Source organism: Diaporthe batatas, assembly GCF_019321695.1.
Source record: "Diaporthe batatas strain CRI 302-4 chromosome Unknown Contig00001, whole genome shotgun sequence".
In the NCBI taxonomy this organism is placed as follows: Eukaryota; Fungi; Ascomycota; class Sordariomycetes; order Diaporthales; family Diaporthaceae; genus Diaporthe; species Diaporthe batatas.
In genome coordinates this window covers 2,174,100-2,190,773 of record NW_025408548.1, presented here as the reverse complement: position 1 = coordinate 2,190,773, position 16,674 = coordinate 2,174,100, and the positions used below count along the sequence as shown (strand labels likewise).

The following is a 16,674-nucleotide window of genomic DNA, read 5'->3' as shown; positions in this document are numbered from 1 at the left end:
ACGGTCTTGTGTCTCATTGCATATTGAATTCCTGGATGGCACGCAAGTCTCGCAAAATCTACAGTCTATATTGCTGCGCTTACTTCTCTATATGTGCAGACTGAGCGCTTTCTTCTCACGCGGCACGTTGCTGACTCCGAGAAAGCCACGGATGAGAGCAGCAGCATCGCTGCCAAGCCGGTCGCTTTGACCTCTACGCCCCCCAAGACCTTAATTCTCCCAGAACCCGGGGAACAGGTACTCGATCCTCTTCATGGCCTCCGGGTCCCTGCCCTCAGGCTTGGTCATGAACTTGACGGCACCGGAGCTGGCGCCCTCCCAGTGCTTGGCGAGGACGAGGTCGCTGTTGTCGTGCTTGGACAGCTCGTCGAGGGCGGCGCCGACGAGCCGCTTGGCGTTGACGCTGTTGGCGCTCATGTAGCCCATGACCATGGCGACGTCGACGTCCTCCCCGCCGGCGGCGGTGCGCCAGCAGTCGTAGTCGGTCGCCATGCAGACCATCTGGTAGGCCAGCTCGGCCTCGCGGGCCAGCTTGGCCTCGGGAAGGGCCGACATGTTGATGACGCTGCCGCCCCAGGAGCGGTACATGTTGGACTCGGCGCGGGTGGAGAACTGGGGGCCCTCTGTTGTTGGGAGGCGGTCAGAAATGTAACCGAGGGGGGAAGTCCTTGAACATCAGGTGAAACTACTGACCCATGCAAATGATTGTGCCGCCGTCGTGCAGGGTCGAGCCCTCGCCCTGCATGGCGCCGGCGCAGGCCTTGACGACGGCAGCCAGCTTGGCGTCGAAGGGGTCGGCGAAGCCGACGTGGCCGACGAGGCCCTTCTCGAAGAAGGTGAAGGGGCGGACGCCCTTTGTGCGGTCGATGACCTGGTCGGGGACGACAAAGTCCATGGGCTTGATGTGCTCTTGCAGGGAGCCGACGGCGCTGAAGGCGATGACGCTGCGCACGCCGACGTGCCTCAGGGCGGCGATGTTGGCGCGCGAGGGGACCTCATGGGGCGCGAGCTCGTGGTGGGCGCCGTGGCGCGACAGGAAGGCGATGGGCACGCCGTTGTGCTCGAGGATCTGGATCGGAGCCGAGGGGTAGCCCCATGGCGTCTGCGGGTTGACCTGCGCGACGGGCACGTAGCCGTCGATCTTGGAGAGGCCGGTGCCGCCTATCACGGCGATGTGGACCGGGCCTGGGGGGAGAGGGAGACAAGTTAGCCGCGTATCCCGTGGAATTGGGCTATGGATGGGAGTGTGAGGAAAGCTTCTTACGGTCATACTTGTCTGGGAGATTTGTAGTCATGGTGAGAGCGAGGCAACCGGCCGGACGAGGTCAGAAGTGGGAAGGGTCGGGCTCACGGTTGAAAGAACCCCTCCAAAATTATCAATTAGTCTATCAATGGAGGGGTTGGGAGCTTTACATTTCTTGTCTAAATCGACCCCTCGGCGTGAGGTCCTGAAAATGTCCAGACGACCTGGATCTACATCCTGGTAGACAGACTACTGCGTATCTAATTACTCACTTAAGTAGGTAACTTATAAGACGTTGAATATTTGAGCAGAGTAGATCTCTCTGTTCCACCATTCCTTCGAGTCGTCTCGACGCCAGTCAGCCGCCCACGTGGTAGACGAAGGAGCGCCACATCGTCACCGTTGTAAAAATTCAAATTCGAGCAACTGTCTCACTTCAAAACCGCAATGTCGACCTTGACAGCTTGAGTCGGGCGGCTAATGCCGTGGGATCCCTCATTGATGTGGGCCATTTTACATTTACAAGGGCAATCTGCCAGGGGCAGACACACCTGAGCTTTGTATGTATGCCTGATGCTGTCAGGCTGACCCGGCACCAGGCACCGAGGCAGCTGCGAGGTTGACTGTGCCTGCCCTGGGGCACTAGATCCTTCCTTTCCCTTTTCGTTATGTCGTGCGCTTCGACGCCGCTGATCTTGCACTATCCCACGGACTTCCCTAGACCCCGAGAGTGAGTCCTGTGAGGCACAGTCTTGCCTGCAGGCACTCCGATTGGCAGACGAGCGAACACCACCACTACACTCCCCTGGTGCGCTAGTCTAATGCAAGGTCCTCAGGAGCAATAGCCTCATTCAAGTCTACCAACGGGGCCAAGAGCAATGATTGTTGACCACCAACACCGACTTCTTGTCATCCACATTAGGTGAGCAGCTCCGCAGTGGCCGAGGTTGCTTACTCTATGTTTTCACTCAATACTTGGCTGCAGCCTTACTGAAGCCCTTAAAAATAGATCAACGTCCAGAGTGAGTATGGTATATAAGACCACGGCGACGCCTTCAAGCAACATGGATGATGATGCTGCCATCATCCCTACACTCCCTTAGATTCACCCTCACCCTTTTTAAATCCAGTTGCCAGTTGGTCGACAATGCAGCTCAAGACTGTGATTCCTGCCACCCTCCTTGCCGCCACTGCGACAGCGCAGCAGGTCGTTACCGAGACTATCGAGGGATACGTCTTCGAGCACTCAGGCCCCAGAGACGCGGCTCCGCAGGCCACCTACGAGATCCGGGGCCTGAAGACTGCCAATGAGCTCCTCAAGACCCGCATGGGGCTCGACCCCTCGACGTCGGATGACCTCGCCGCGCTGAGGGAGGAGAACAGGCGCCTCAAGGCCGAGTACGATGCTGACGGCTTCCTGGAGCTCCTGGCCCCCGACATCACCTCAGCGGATGAGTTCTGGCAGGACGTGATCAAGGACTCAACCCCGGGCAGCTGGATACCCGCCGACGCCCGGGGAGCCGCCTTCCTGCCGAACCTCACAGCCTTGGCCTTCGCCGCGTGGTCGCAGTCGCCCCTCGCCGACAAGGCAAACAACGACGTCAACGGCGAGCACTACTTCAAGCGCACGGTAACCAAGGGCCACGGCGTGCTGGCCTCGGAGATACTAGAGGGATGGGGCGGCGTGACGACCCTCTTCAACATCCCGGACTACGCCACCCCACCCAACAGGCTCCAGTTCCCGTTTCTGCGTCTCCTGCCCGGGTTCCTCTTCCAGGCGGCGGGGAGCAAGGTCCTTGCGGACGGCAGCCTGTTCGGCGTGCTGCACATCTCAACACGCGATGTTGTCGGGAAGGCGGGCGAGCGCGGCATCGAGATCTACTCTACCGTCTGGTACGGCGATGCAGCCGAGGATGATTTCCTGGAGGCGGAGAGGCAGCACATGGTTACTGAGATCGTCAAACTGACGATTCAGGCCCAGAAGGACGTGGAGAGCGGCAGGTTCAGTGTGCCTTCTGTGTGGGAATATTCAAAGGCCGCAGGCGAGGGAATCAAAAATGAAGATGGGAGCTACGGTCTTCAGACCCAGTTCGCAATAGGCAGTAATTAATTTTCAATCGAGAGTACCGGTACACCACGGTGAGCGTTGTCTGCAATGAGCTTACTGTGTACAATGGTTGAATTTGCTGTGGCGCCAAATCGAGTTTGTGGCCAAAGAGAGACTGAATACACGGTTGTGCCACAGCAGATCTTGGGAAGGCGTGCTCCAATTGCGTAAGGCTGGGTGAGTCGGTGGCGCTACACCGGTGTGAGCTTAGGCAAGGATCCGCTGCAAAATTCACGCCCGCCTCTCCCCTGCCGACTGCACTGCTCACGGCATCCATCCGGTTTGGCAAGCTCCATCTGTTTGCCGTCAGTAACAATTAGCACTATTTTTTTTGTTGCCTCACAACGCACTTATCGCTCTATCTGCTATCAGAGAACGAAGCAACAGAACTATTACTGTCTGGCGCGAACCAGTAATCCAGTCGCGCGACGTTGTGAGCTCGGCCCGAGGAAGCAGAGGTAGCTTTGAGTTCGACCTTAGCGACCCGTCGAGGTCGCTGCTCAAGCTATCGTTTGTGGACGAGGCGCCAAATAAGGCACACTTCACAACAACGGTATCGAGGTACCAGCCAGGGTCAACCAGAGTGGGCTGCTCTCTGTAGCCCTCACCGAAAAAAATGGCGACGACAGAGGAGCCGGAGCCCGCTTCTAACGGCAATAAGTGCTCATACAATTCGATAGAGGAGCGATGTTTTGCTTCCGCCCTCATCTGCCTCGAGGGTCACTATACCGACTCGCCCGCAATGGGACCTCTGACCAATGCCAAGGTCGTCAAATTTGTATCACGCACATTGGAGAAGACCCATGCGTCGAAAGAGGTCCGGTGAGTGATCCCTCTGCTCAACGTTGCTGCCCCCTCACACACGCTGAACCACACTACAGAGAAGCGCTTTCAAGAAATGTCGCCATATGGATATGGCTCACGAGGATCTTTGCTGCCGCCATTCCCAATCTCACAACACGCTCTGTTGGCCCACTAGCAAGCCTTAATGACCCCGACAAGGGAGTGACACCCCAGGAGAGTACGGCTCTCATCGTGAAAAACTACCAAGGCCTAAAGGACGACCTGCAGATTCTTAACAAGCTCATGCACATCGCCCGTAATCTTCTCGTGACGACAGAGCCTGAGGTGCCTCAGGATCTATGTGCGGCGGTCCACTTCGACCAAATGGTCTACCAGACCATCATCCTCTGTGTTAATGTGACAAGTAAGGGTTATGACGGCGAGGTTTTGGATGAGCACTCTAGGCAGAGACTTAATGAAATCACTGAGCTCTGTAAGTATCATGGGATGCCACCTGGTTGGGAACTGTACTGACGTCCTGTCCAGACAAGAAGATACTGGTCACCTCATTACAACAGGCCCACAATTGGACTGCCAAGAATGACCGGAACAAGATGTCATTCTGGTTCGACGTGCTGTTCGACGAGGATGCTGCACTCGACGATCCGCAAGACGGGCTTGGCGATGGGCTGGGATTCCGGGTTGACGTCGCCAAAACGGAGGTCCAACACTGGCTGGAACGTAACTCAACAATGTGCGATACGGCCCGCCGACTTCTCAGGGACTATGCCGAGAACAGTTCCCATAGGCCTCCTGGCGCACTTGCACCGATATCACCGTTGGCATGGAACTGGCTTCCTCCAGGCTCGGTCAAGGTCAGAGCGGACGACCCCGAGGATAACGACAAGATCAACCCACAATGGAAACCCGAGGAGACAGACAAGTTTGAGCAGGACAGGGCCTATGGTCGCGTGTCAAGAGAGGTCGACATGTGGTGGATCAAGGCGCGGGATGCCAACTTTGATGATTGGGTCGTGCCCATGCCCTCGGTAGAGTTTGCGCAAAAGCGCACCGAAAACTGCAAGGAGAACCTCGTCAACCGATACGCCCATCAATATCGCGCCGAAGACCACGAAAGACAAGGTTCGCCACAGGAGGGAATCCACGAGGCGGATTACCCAGAAGAAGGTGACCAGCATGTCCCTGAAGAATACAGCGAGGAGTACGCGGACGACATGGTGGAGGACGAGGACGTGGACGATGACGACTCTTACGGCGAAGGCCCCATGACGGGTCTCCTCACCGAGGTGCCCAACATACTTGATCCTAAGCAGATTGAGGCCTTGCACATGATCGTCAAGTCGTGCATCTTGGATGCGGCTGGAAGCGGTTGGACTAGGGCAGGCGAGAATCTCCAAAAGACGCGATGTCGCATGTTTCTGGCTCTAGACTGCGGTAAGAGTTTGCTTAGAGAGATGCTTGTCTTCATTGCGGTCTGGGAAAAGGACGAGTCATCTCTTATCTTCCAGATTACGAGTCAAATCGTGGAAGCCATTCACCACAGTGCTCTCATTCCTTACGCCTGGAACAACCTGAGGATACCCAAGGACATAGTGTCTCCGGCTCAGACAATCCTGCTCCGTCTCATCAACTACATGTTTCGAGCACGGATTAAGAACCCACCCGTCGAGGAGAACAAGGATCAGATGGTGGCGATCAGATTGGTTCACTTTTTCTTCATCACCTTCAGAAGCCGCATCGTTCCAGAGTGTGTGGCTCTGATGAATCTTCAGGCACAAATTCGGGACAACGCCATGGATCCTGCGGACTTCCCCGTCGACAATTGGGACATGGAACGTGCAAAGGATGGCCTGGTCCAGTTTCTTGATTTCCTCACCACTGTTTCCGACGACTTTGACATGCGGAGCAAACTGATCGAGTGGGAGGCAGCGTATGACCTCTTGGCTCTGCTAAAGGGCCTCGAGGCCGGCGTTCCAAAGAAGCCCCTGGTTGATGTGCCTCACCGCTCACAACATCGTCCAGCAGATCCGGCGGCATCAACACCAGGCAACGAGCACTACGACGCCCACGACCCCCTCCCCCTCCCCATCCAAACATCAGAGAGACGCCATCCGCTCACACATTCCCGTGGGCCGGTGTCAAGGGCCAGATCTTGCAGATCCTCGCAGCCCTGCTCCAACCGCCTGCCGGCCGCAGCAGCCCGGGTAATCCAACGGTGCAATCGCAGGTCGTTCGGCACAACGGCATAGTGGCCCTGCTGAACTGCTGCACCTACGACGACCACAACCGCTACGCCCGCGAGCGCGTCCAGCTCTGTCTGAAGTGGCTCATGGACGGCTGCGAGGACGCCAACACGTTCCTCCGCAACCTGGTCCACAACACACCCGCTCCGCCGGGTGCCTCTGCCCCGGCCACCACGGCCCAGCAGCAGCAGCAGCAGCAGCAGCAGACTACGAACCTTCGCATCGACGGCGTGCCCGGCGAGGTGAGGGTGCAGGTGCGTCCAGCTCCGAGCGAGCCGGCAATGGCCACGCTGAATAACAGTAACGGTGTCAGCGGCGGCTCCAGTAACCACCACCACCCCGGGCCGGCTGCCGGCGCCGCTCCGTCGCGAGGCTCGGCTAACCACCCTCCTCCCGTCCCGGCTGTCCCTGGCCCGAGCAGCGCCAACGGCGGCGGTGGCCTACAGCTGGACAACCCACGAAGCAACATGCGGACGTACCTACAAGCGCTGGATTGGGCGCAGGCTCAGATGTAATGAGAGACCCTTTTCTGCTTTTGATTGCATTTTTTCCTCCCCAAGGACACCCGCGGCTCGAGAATTCGAAAAAGTCCGAGACTTCATGCTGACAATGGATCTTTCGTCCCACGCCACAAAGGCCCCCTAGGAGTCGCACCGACGAGCTCCTGCACGACATAATCAACCTGGCGGACGAGGCGGCGCGGCTTGCCCTCGGCGAGAACGGGGAGGAAACGGAAGACGAGGACTTCATGTGAGGGCAATCACAACACACCAAATACTTGTGGGAGACGGTCCCCCTTTTGTTCTTTCTGCTTGCATTTGACTTCTCCCGGCTTTTCCCACCCCGCCTTAAGTTTCCAGCTGCCTCTCCCCCCTCTGCCTCTTTTCTCAAAACCCACGCACAGAGAACCCTGTCTAACCTGCGTCTATTTTTTCACCTCGCGTACAGGTACTGCGTCTTGAAGCTTACAGAGCGCCTGAAGAGGGAGGGCATCGACATCAACCTACGAGACGCGCTCGGCGTCGACACGGACCCGAAATTGAGGAATTTGCGGGGGAAGCTGTGATGTTAGCGTACATATTAGATTAAAGCGAGGTCACTGGCGTAGGGACGCCACGAGACAACGGGCGTTGAGGATTATTGACTTTCCGCAACACAAATTGCGTCTAGAGATACCAGGTTAAGAGGTTCACTTTTTTGTTGAAACGGGCTTCTTAATCATAAACAAAACAAAACGGCTATTCTTTTGTATGGGTGCTGTGCCGTAACGTATCCCTCGATGAGGTGTTGGAAACCGTCGCGCGTGATCCCGGCCCCAGAGCTATATTTGAACGATCAGACACGCTCGCCCCCCACGATTCAGTCTCCCATGTTCCGGGAGGGCTCAAGCAGACTGCACTGTTCTCGTCCAAGGTGATGTCGTCCCCCCGTCGTTTGGGCCTGACATATACCACGCTGACCTCGTCCTTCCTGGGTGGCGGTGGGCTGGCCCCCCTCCACAACTGCGCCACCAGGTCCGTCGTGCTCCCGGCGTGCAGCTCCGCCGGGTGGATGTAGCTGCCCACCACCTCGGCGGGCTTCCCCCTGCCGTCAAACTCGAGCCGGTTGAAATGCGTGGCGAGCTCCTGCGGCGGGGACTTCGGCGAGGACACGGTGTGTGGCGAGCGCAACGACCTGCCCGCGTGGTAGCTGCTGTTGCTGGGTGCGACCCGGCTCGTGCGGTGGTGTGTCGAGGGGTGTAGGCTGGCCACCTCCTGGCGCTTCTTCCTAGCGAAGCGCCTGGAGGTGCAGAAGACGAGGAGGACGAGGAGGATAAGTAATATGATGGCGCCGATCACTATGCCGGCTATTATCCCCGGTGAGAGGCCGGAGGGCCTGCTGCCCGACGACGACCCGGATGAGGAGGATTCGTCCGTGGCGGATTTTGTGAAGACGTAGACCAGGGTCAGGTCACTGCTGACGGTGTTTGGAGAGTCCGTGATGAGGGCCGCCTCGGTCGAGACTGTGGAAGACGCGGCGATATCATCTCGGGTGATTGTGACGGTGAGGATTGAATGTGAGGAGGATGGTGCGAGGCTCTCGGTCAAGGGAAGGGAAGATGTGGTGGTCATGATAGCCCGGACCAAGCAAGTCACTGCTGTGTGATACTTGGGCACCGATTCGAAACGAGTGTGTATTGAAAAGGCGGAGGGAGGTAGAAGATCAACTGATGTTCATCTTCATATCACCAGTTTCTATGAGGCTCTGCTCAGGCTCAGGCCCATTCTCGCGGCACAGTCGAGCGAGGTCGGATCAGACAGACATTGGCTAGGTGATATCCACATATGTGACCAGGTTCGAGTACTGAGTAAAAGACGGCGGTCCCGGGTGCAATGTTTGGGCAGACGGGCGTCGTTTCCTGGTCTAAGTCGGCGAATATGGTGCGGAAGAAGGACAAAAGAAGATGGGAGAGCCGAACGCATGCATGCCACAAAGTCGAGGAGGGGAATAGACCTACATGAGAAGAAAAGCTGAATCCTCCCGTTGGGAGTGCTTTTGGTTACTCACGAAGAGGCTCCAAACCAACAGCCACAGCCATCCTTGCACCGCGATGAGAGCGAGATTGGACACGACAGGGGCCTCGCCTGAACCGTCAGGTTGGGCCTACACTGAGTAGCGTGACCAAGGAACGAGCAGCGTCTGACGGCCAAATAGGACTTCGTATCTGGATGCGGGTGTTGGGTCAATAGGGTAGCATGGGCGTCCCGTCCCCCCAACGAGCCGAGCGGACTGGACGCGCAAAACAGCCGCCCACGCCGCCTGGCCGCCTACAACACTACTAGTACAACTCGTGGATGGCAGGGAAGTGGCCCTGGCGAGAAGGGTCAAGTGACATGGGTAGAAGGGCCAGGACCCGGCCCGCCCGCCCAGATCTCGCTGCTAACGGCGAGCGGGCGAGCAGGCTGAGGAATAGTTCCCCTCGAGGGATCTTGGCAAGGATCTGGTCATCTTGTGGGTGTTGGTCCATTGACAGGAGCTTGACCCGATCTGGACGAAGCGAGATGAAATTTGCACAATTGTGCATCCGTCCACTCTTGCACAGACAGCATATGCTTCAATGGGCGGATGGACGGATTGATGGGAAGATGAAATGATAGGTGAGCTGACGGACTGACTGATGGATCAACGTGAGCGTAGATGGGTGGTTAATATAAATACAGGCTTACTATACCAGGTGTGGGATTGGAAATATTGATGACGGTCGAGATTGCAACATCCTCTCTTGGTGACGGCTTTTGTCCCTGCTTCCTTCAGGCGAACCCGAATGGGTGCTAATAAGAAGAAGACGGATGCCGCGTGATTTGTCTATCTGACAGGCAATTGAAACACAGGTTAGTCTGTGTTCCCCAGAAAGACCAGGAAAGAGCCGCATGCCCCAGATTGTCGGAGGGCTAGTCGACTGTGCCGGGATGGGGACCATCGCAGTGCTGTGGAAGAGGTTAAGCATGTGAAACTGCCGCTTACTCGTTCGTTCACAGCCAGCAGTGATGGAGAGTCGAGCAGCCACAGCACGGCTCTTTAACAATTTCTTAGTGCATCAAATGACCTCCCCGTCCTGCTGTGGGCGGCCCAGGTCAGCAGAAACGGCAGGGGCGACTGGCATGTGAAGACGCTGGAAGGTCCGTCGCAGTAGGGCAGTCCCATGACGCCAAGGCCCCTATGCGTGTCCGACTTCCGGCCGCTGCTGCAACCAAAGTCCACATCGCTTCGGGCTCGGTCGTCGTGTGCCTCGGCTCATCGAGCCAGGCGGTCCAGACAGATTACTACAACAACATTCCTCTCCTCTTCGTTTCTGAATTTGCACCAGACAACGCAAACTTGTTCCTCTGTCAGTCTGTCCACAGCACGAGACGAATACCATTCTCATCCGTATCCTATCTGCAGCATCACCGCGCCTTGTGTCACCCGATACCAATAGCCAGTAACCACTTACACCCTGGACAGAACAGGCAAACATGGGTGGTAGGAGAGCTCTCTCGTGTGCGCTTCCAGCGAACCTCGGACTGATCAAGCGGCCACAGCTATCGATAGGATCTCAGCAGTCGCTGGCCAGCTCTCCAGCCCCAAGCAGGGCAAGGCCAGACTCCTCGAGAAGAACCCCGATGATGTGAGCTCACCTGCTTCTCCCCTCTGCGGCTCCTTGCGCTGGTCGCCTCGTCACTACCTTCGCTGACCAGGGCTCCATCGCCTGCACTCTAGATCGTCGTGACAGCATGCCTTCGGACAGCATTCACAAAGGGCGGAAAGGGCGGCTTCAAGGACACCATGGCCTCCGACTTGGTTGCTGGCGCACTCAGGGGCATCATCGAACGCTCCAAGATCGACCCCAAGCTGGTTGAGGATGTCTGCGTCGGTACCGTCCTTGCCCCCGGTGGCGGTGCCACCGAGATGCGTGCCGCTGCTCTGGTCGCCGGCTTCACAGAGGCCACCGCTGTGCGCACTCTCAACAGGCAGTGCTCTTCCGGCCTGCAGGCGTGTGTGGACGTTGCCAACCAGATCAGCGCCGGCATGATCGAGGTCGGCATCGGTGCCGGTGTCGAGTCCATGTCAACGCAATACGGGTATGCAATGAACTGACCACGTCTCTGCTATCTTTCTGAGATCGGAAGCTAACAAGCGCGACAACCACAGCCCCGGCGCCGTCTCCGAGTTCTCGGAGCTTCTCGAGTCCCACCCCGAGGCCGCCAACTGCAAGGTACCCATGGGGGTGCTGTCCGAGCAGATGGCCAAGGACCGCAACATCGACCGGGCCAGCCAGGACGCCTTCGCCGCCAGCTCCTACCAGAAGGCAATCAAGGCTCAGCAACAGGGCCTGTTCAACGAGGAGATCATGCCCCTCAAGGTCAAGTACGAGGACCCCAAGTCGGGCGAGACCAAGGAGGTGGTCGTGGACAAGGACGACGGCGTGCGACCGGGCATCACCGCCGAGTCCCTCGGCAAGATCAAGCCGGCCTTCGCCAAGGACGGCAGCATCCACGCCGGCAACGCCTCCCAGATCAGCGACGGCGCCGCCGCCGTGCTGTTGATGAAGCGCAGCACCGCCCAGCGCCTGGGCCAGACCATCCTGGGCAAGTACGTCGCGGCGAGCATTGTCGGCGTCCCGCCTCTGCTGATGGGCGTCGGGCCCTGGAAGGCCATCCCCAAGGTCTTTGAGCTCACCGGCATCACCAAGGACGACGTCGACATCTTCGAGATCAACGAGGCCTTCGCCAGCCAGTGCCTGTGGTGCGCCAACGAGCTGGGCCTGCCCATAGAGAAGATCAACCCCAAGGGCGGCGCCATCGCCTTCGGCCACCCTCTCGGCTGCACCGGCGCCAGGCAGGTCTCGACCCTGCTGTACGAGCTCAAGAGGAGGGGCGAGAAGATCGGTGTCACGAGTATGTGCGTTGGTACGGGCATGGGGTAAGTCATCTGCATTACTATTCGCTTTCAATCTCGCCGAGTCGCCCCGCAAATGCTAACGTCTTTCTTTCCAGAATGGCTGCCGTCTGGGTTGCCGAGTAGACTATATAGCTGTAGTATAAAAATGTGATATTGCTAGCTTTGCATCTTGAGCCATGCGACTTCCCAACCACGCTGTCCTGTGTATCATCGACCTCAGTAAGTCGTCTGAGATCAGTACGTTCCGCAAATATTCTCGTGTAGCCACCATCCCCACAAGACTTGCACAGAAGCCCTCCACGTGGACTTCGTACAGCAGTCCCTCTGGGTGCTCGTGGCGTTGGCTGTGACATGTCTCGTACCGCGGGGCACAACAGGTCCTTTTTAGCATCGCACGAGATCCACGCGCATAGTGCATGGTTGCGCGCCACAGTACGTGCTTCTCTACAGTTGCCCGTCTAGAACCCAGGCACATGCGCGCCGATCCCCTTTTCCCGGGCAAACTCAACAACCTTCATGCCGACGGTCAGGTCCATCAGCCCCAGGCCGACGCTCTTGTAGATGACGTTGCCGGCCTGGAGCCAGCGGCACATGTGGTCCTCGCGCTCCTTCTTCTTCTTGGACACGGCGTCGCCCGAGCTGTTGGTGCTGCTGCTCCCCTTGCGCCGGTGGAACAGCGAGCCGGGCCGGCTGGGCGGCCGGCTGCCGTCTGCGTCGTCGGCGAGCGTTGTGGCGCTGCTGTTGTAGACTGAGGACATGGATGGCCCCGAGCTAAGGTCTAGCTTGTCGAATTCTGAGGACGGCGCTGTGCTCGCGCCGCTGCTGGAGATGAGGCTGCCCGTGTCGTCTGAGGAGGACTCCTCATCCATCTTGATGCGGTGGAGCATTACGAGTTCGCCCAGCCTGTGTTTGTGTTAGACTGCGTGTTGCCGTGGGGCTCAATACAATACAGTAGCCGGCGGGTTTCCACAATGGCTGGACTCACTCGATAAGCTGCTTGGGTGTTAACCCGCCCTGGATGACCTCGCCGGCCTCCTGCAGTGCGCCATCCAGGGTATCTACGATGATGACGCCGCCCTCGGTGGCATGCTTGTGGAAATGCCTGTGGCCCTCATGTTTCTTGACGGCCTGGTTTACCACCTCGAGGGGGATCTCAATCATGTCAGGCGTGTAGCTACCGATGGCGATGATGAGGCGGCCCTTGCGGCGGCCATCGCCGTTGGTGAGGAAGGTGTGGTCAAACAGCGGCTCCTTGCTAGGCGTGCAGCAGAAGATGACATCGGCTGCGCGGACCTGCTCCTTGAGCAGGCGGTCGAACTCGCCGTACCCGGGCGTGAGGATGCCAAACTGCGCGTCCTGCCAGCCCTCGCGCTCCTTGACGGCGCTGGGCACGGCGTACAGCCGCTTCAGGATGAGCTTGCACGACTCGGAGAAGCGGCGGTTGATGACGTTGACCTGGCGGATGGTGGGCCCGCGCAGCATGAGGGCGAGGCGTATGTGCCAGTAGGCCTGGTCGCCGGCGCCAAAGGCCGTGATGGTGTGGATGCGGTTGCGGCGGACGACGAGGCAGGCGGAGGCGAGGGCGGTCCGGAAGGCCGTCAGGGTGGAGGCGTGCAGGAGCCCGACGGGCTGGCCCGCCTCGGAGAAGAGGGTGATGGCGCCCGTGGGCTTGATCTTGGGCCTCCCCCCGGCTTCCCCTCCATCGCCGCCCTCGTCGTGTTTTGGCCGGGGTGGTGAGAGGGTGATGACTATTCATCTCGTCTGATCAGCAAGGGGCGGGACGGGTTTGAGGCAGGCCTGGGGCAAGGGCAAGGTTCAAGGTCAAGGGCGATGACATGGGGGCCGGGGACGGGGCCGTGACAAGACGGGTGGCTGCACACCTTTGACGCCCACGCCGGCTGGGCTGCTCGAGGGCATGAACAGGGTCGTGGCGCCTGTCCTTGAGGAGTGGACGCTCTGCCTGTGAGGCTGGTGGATATCGGACTCGCCGCCGGGAACCTGAGACCCGTTTGAGTAATCGTGAAGCGCGCCCTTGAGGTTCACAATGAAGGACTCGAGCTCATCCCCTGTCAGGGACTCGAGGAGCAGCCTTATCTGCTCGTCCGTGAGTACTGTGAGAGACATTGCGCTGTTATTGCACGAACGGTTCCCGTATATGTATATAAGACGCCGTATACTCGGGCAGTTCGGTCGATTCAGGAGGTGAGCATTCGCTTGACACCAGCAGGGGGTGAGGTTGTTGGACTTGTATGTGGCGATGGTTGGCCTTGGTCAACTTGGCAGACACAAATTTGAGAGTGAATAGTGTTTTCTCATACGACCAGAGGACAATGACGGGTGAGATGGTTTGCAGCAGGCAATGATGGACCAGATGTTTCTCGTTTAGGTAGGTGCAGTACCTAGGTACCTAGGACGTAGTTTGTGAGAAGTGAGTGAGTGATTGGGGAGGGACTCACTCGCATCTGCCAAGTGCCGCTAAACGAAGACGGCATTTTGACAGAACTTGAAGACCCGACGACAATTACATGAACAAGACGTTCTTGACATTGAATTCACGTCATTACGCTTTTCTGTCCATGCTTGGGGCTCGCGGCAGTTGGACTGTGGAATTTTGCAGCCCTTCTCAATCCACCCTCAGCAGCACATGCCGGTTTACGGAGTCTAATAGAGCAGCTAAGGGGCATTTGATCGTGGTCTGGCGGGGTTGATTGATTGACATCAGAAATAGAGCACAACAAAAATCCACATCATTTTGCAAAGAAGAATTCTACCTCTTATTCAGACATTCGATCAGTCTGCAAGGCTCCCACGCCACGCTCTTGTTTGAATACACATGATGACGGATCGTGCCTCTTCGCTGGTCTCGCGATGCAACTGACGCTTTCTTTTGAGTACATCCAAACACATCCAAACACATCCGCCCCCCAAGGCGCATAAATATCATGCCCAATCCGTCCGCCAAGGGGTCCCCCCGAGGGGCCCCACGACTCGAGGGCTCGTCCGGCCCAGGTCATTCGCCCCATGCACATGTTTGAACGCCAGGCACAAGAAACAATAAAAAGAAAACCAGAGCTAATAAATCATAAAACACACGCGCAAGCAAGCATCTCCATCGCTCTTCTATCTCTATCGCCCCGTCATGGAGGCTCCCTGACCGCCGCTGCGGAAGACCAGCGTCGCGTGGTTGCCCCTGATGATCTCGTCAGGTCCGGGGCTGCGGTGACCGTTGGCCTTGGCCTTTGTGTTGCCGAAGCCAAGGTCCCTGACCTTGCCGCAGCTGATGTCGAACAGGCACCCGTGGACCTCGAGCCCGCGGTCGCGGATGGCCTCCTGGATGGTGAAGTTGGCCATGAGCACCTTGACCCCGGCCTCGACGTTGAGCTCGGCGATGCGCACCCCGCGCTCCTTGTCGTCCCGGATCGCCGCCAGCTCCTCGGCGTGCGCGTACCGCACCGCCTTGAGCGGCGTCAGCCACGTGTCGAGCACCCCGCCCACCCGAGAGTCGGACAGCGCCGCCGCCGCCCCGCCGCACGACGTGTGCCCGCACAGCACCACGTGCTTCACCTTGAGGTGCGCCACCGCGTACTCGATCACCGCCGACGTGTTGATGTCCGTCGCCGAGATGATGTTGGCGATGTTGCGGTGCACAAAGACGTCGCCCGGCTGCAGGCCCAGGATCGTCGTCTCCGGGCAGCGGGAGTCGGAGCATCCGAGCCACACTGTTTGGTTTGCGTGTCCATTAGTCAGTTGTCATCTTTTCGAGACCCTTGGCGGTCCAGATGCCGAGCCAAGAAGCGAGCCCAGAATAGGTATCAAAGTCTAAATGAGCCGCATGGGGGGGAGGGAGACGAAACAACTCAGGGACTTACGGATCTGGGGTGCTTGCCCGCTCGCCAGCTTTGGGAAGAATTGTGGGTTCTGGTACGCCTTGTAGCCTGCCCACGCTCCGTTCGAGCTCATGGCATACTGGAAGGTATCCTCTGCATCGGCAACAAGTCTTGGTCAGCGAAATGGATATCACATCTGCCTGCAAGTGCATTGCAGATGGTGGAACCTGGACTGGTTACTCACGTTGGGCCATTTCGGAAGTCCGCTTGTGTGTGTCTCCCAACAAAAACTTGGTTTCGCCTTGCTGGTGGGTTTTTATACGCTGAGAGGCGCAAAGGAGGCGTCGGCTAGTGCAGGCGCTCTTCTGGTGACCCCGTCACAAGCTCGCAGCCTCGCAGGCTTCTAGGTCTTGCGGGTGGAATACCGGTGACGTTATTCCCACGCGAGAGTAAGGGGGGAAGGGGGCAGTGGACAACGGTGAGGCACCAGAGCCGGGATGGTGAGAACCGTTGGTGGTGACGGTGTGCTAGGCTCGGCTTGACGGTGACGGGCTAACGGGGTGATCTGATGCAGCGGACCGTTCCGGTGCTTGGAAGCAACTCGCGATGTAAGAGCGAGTTTACTGGACCCTGGCCTGCGAGATGGGGAAAGCTGTGGTCCACAATATTGGGTCTGCAGTCGCGTCAGACGAAGAAGCCGAAGAAGCGATACTCAAGGTTCCAGAAGCACATCCAGAGGGGGGGGGGGTGATGCAAGATAAAGATACGTACCTGGCCCGGGGAACACGGAGTATGTGCACGGTAGTTGACGAAACTCGGGGACACAGAACGGTGAGCGATTTAGACGCCGTCAACCAATTGTCAGCCGGGTAATGTCGACGCTACGAACTGCGCGAAGGGACGCTTTGTGGAACTCTGTTTCTGATCGAGGGGAATTCTGGCTGCCGCGGTGAGTCCTTCTTGTACTCGTGGGGAGGGAAAAAAGAAAGAAAAAGGAAAAAGAGGTTTGGGAAACCTTATAATATCATC

General features: G+C 58.1%; 7 protein-coding genes across 7 annotated transcripts; 3 read left to right on the top strand and 4 right to left on the bottom strand.

Annotated features, from left to right (window-relative positions):
* Nucleotides 1-6: 6 nt before the first annotated feature.
* Nucleotides 7-1,741, bottom strand: KVR01_000279 (S-methyl-5-thioadenosine phosphorylase). The gene is made up of 3 exons (XM_044788799.1): nt 1,265-1,741; nt 694-1,185; nt 7-623 (listed from the first exon to the last, which is right to left on the bottom strand). Exons 1-3 carry the CDS (start codon nt 1,293-1,295, stop codon nt 211-213), a joined length of 936 nt encoding a protein of 311 aa, XP_044650228.1. The 5' UTR covers nt 1,296-1,741; the 3' UTR covers nt 7-210.
* A 649-nt stretch (nt 1,742-2,390) lies between these two features.
* KVR01_000109 (uncharacterized protein) lies at nt 2,391-3,353 on the top strand (the record flags this gene model as incomplete). The annotated part of the gene is made up of 1 exon (XM_044784833.1): nt 2,391-3,353. One exon carries the CDS (start codon nt 2,391-2,393, stop codon nt 3,351-3,353), a length of 963 nt encoding a protein of 320 aa, XP_044650058.1.
* Nucleotides 3,354-3,966: 613 nt separating this feature from the next.
* On the top strand, nt 3,967-7,463 carry KVR01_000271 (uncharacterized protein; the record flags this gene model as incomplete). The annotated part of the gene is made up of 6 exons (XM_044783497.1): nt 3,967-4,172; nt 4,232-4,626; nt 4,680-6,170; nt 6,209-6,908; nt 7,043-7,147; nt 7,346-7,463. The coding sequence occupies 6 exons, from the start codon at nt 3,967-3,969 to the stop codon at nt 7,461-7,463; spliced, it is 3,015 nt and encodes a 1,004-aa protein (XP_044650220.1).
* A 172-nt stretch (nt 7,464-7,635) lies between these two features.
* On the bottom strand, nt 7,636-8,508 carry KVR01_000808 (uncharacterized protein; the record flags this gene model as incomplete). Its single annotated transcript, XM_044782652.1, has 1 exon — nt 7,636-8,508. The coding sequence occupies one exon, from the start codon at nt 8,506-8,508 to the stop codon at nt 7,636-7,638; it is 873 nt and encodes a 290-aa protein (XP_044650757.1).
* Nucleotides 8,509-10,392: 1,884 nt separating this feature from the next.
* Nucleotides 10,393-11,941, top strand: KVR01_000077 (uncharacterized protein; the record flags this gene model as incomplete). The annotated part of the gene is made up of 5 exons (XM_044786226.1): nt 10,393-10,399; nt 10,459-10,544; nt 10,637-10,998; nt 11,069-11,839; nt 11,914-11,941. 5 exons carry the CDS (start codon nt 10,393-10,395, stop codon nt 11,939-11,941), a joined length of 1,254 nt encoding a protein of 417 aa, XP_044650026.1.
* A 335-nt stretch (nt 11,942-12,276) lies between these two features.
* Nucleotides 12,277-13,942, bottom strand: KVR01_000387 (uncharacterized protein; the record flags this gene model as incomplete). Its single annotated transcript, XM_044786688.1, has 3 exons — nt 12,277-12,721; nt 12,804-13,566; nt 13,699-13,942. The coding sequence occupies 3 exons, from the start codon at nt 13,940-13,942 to the stop codon at nt 12,277-12,279; spliced, it is 1,452 nt and encodes a 483-aa protein (XP_044650336.1).
* Nucleotides 13,943-14,601: 659 nt separating this feature from the next.
* Nucleotides 14,602-16,403, bottom strand: KVR01_000936 (uncharacterized protein). The gene is made up of 3 exons (XM_044786043.1): nt 15,890-16,403; nt 15,688-15,798; nt 14,602-15,537 (listed from the first exon to the last, which is right to left on the bottom strand). Exons 1-3 carry the CDS (start codon nt 15,897-15,899, stop codon nt 14,945-14,947), a joined length of 714 nt encoding a protein of 237 aa, XP_044650885.1. The 5' UTR covers nt 15,900-16,403; the 3' UTR covers nt 14,602-14,944.
* Between the last annotated feature and the right edge of the window lie 271 nt (nt 16,404-16,674).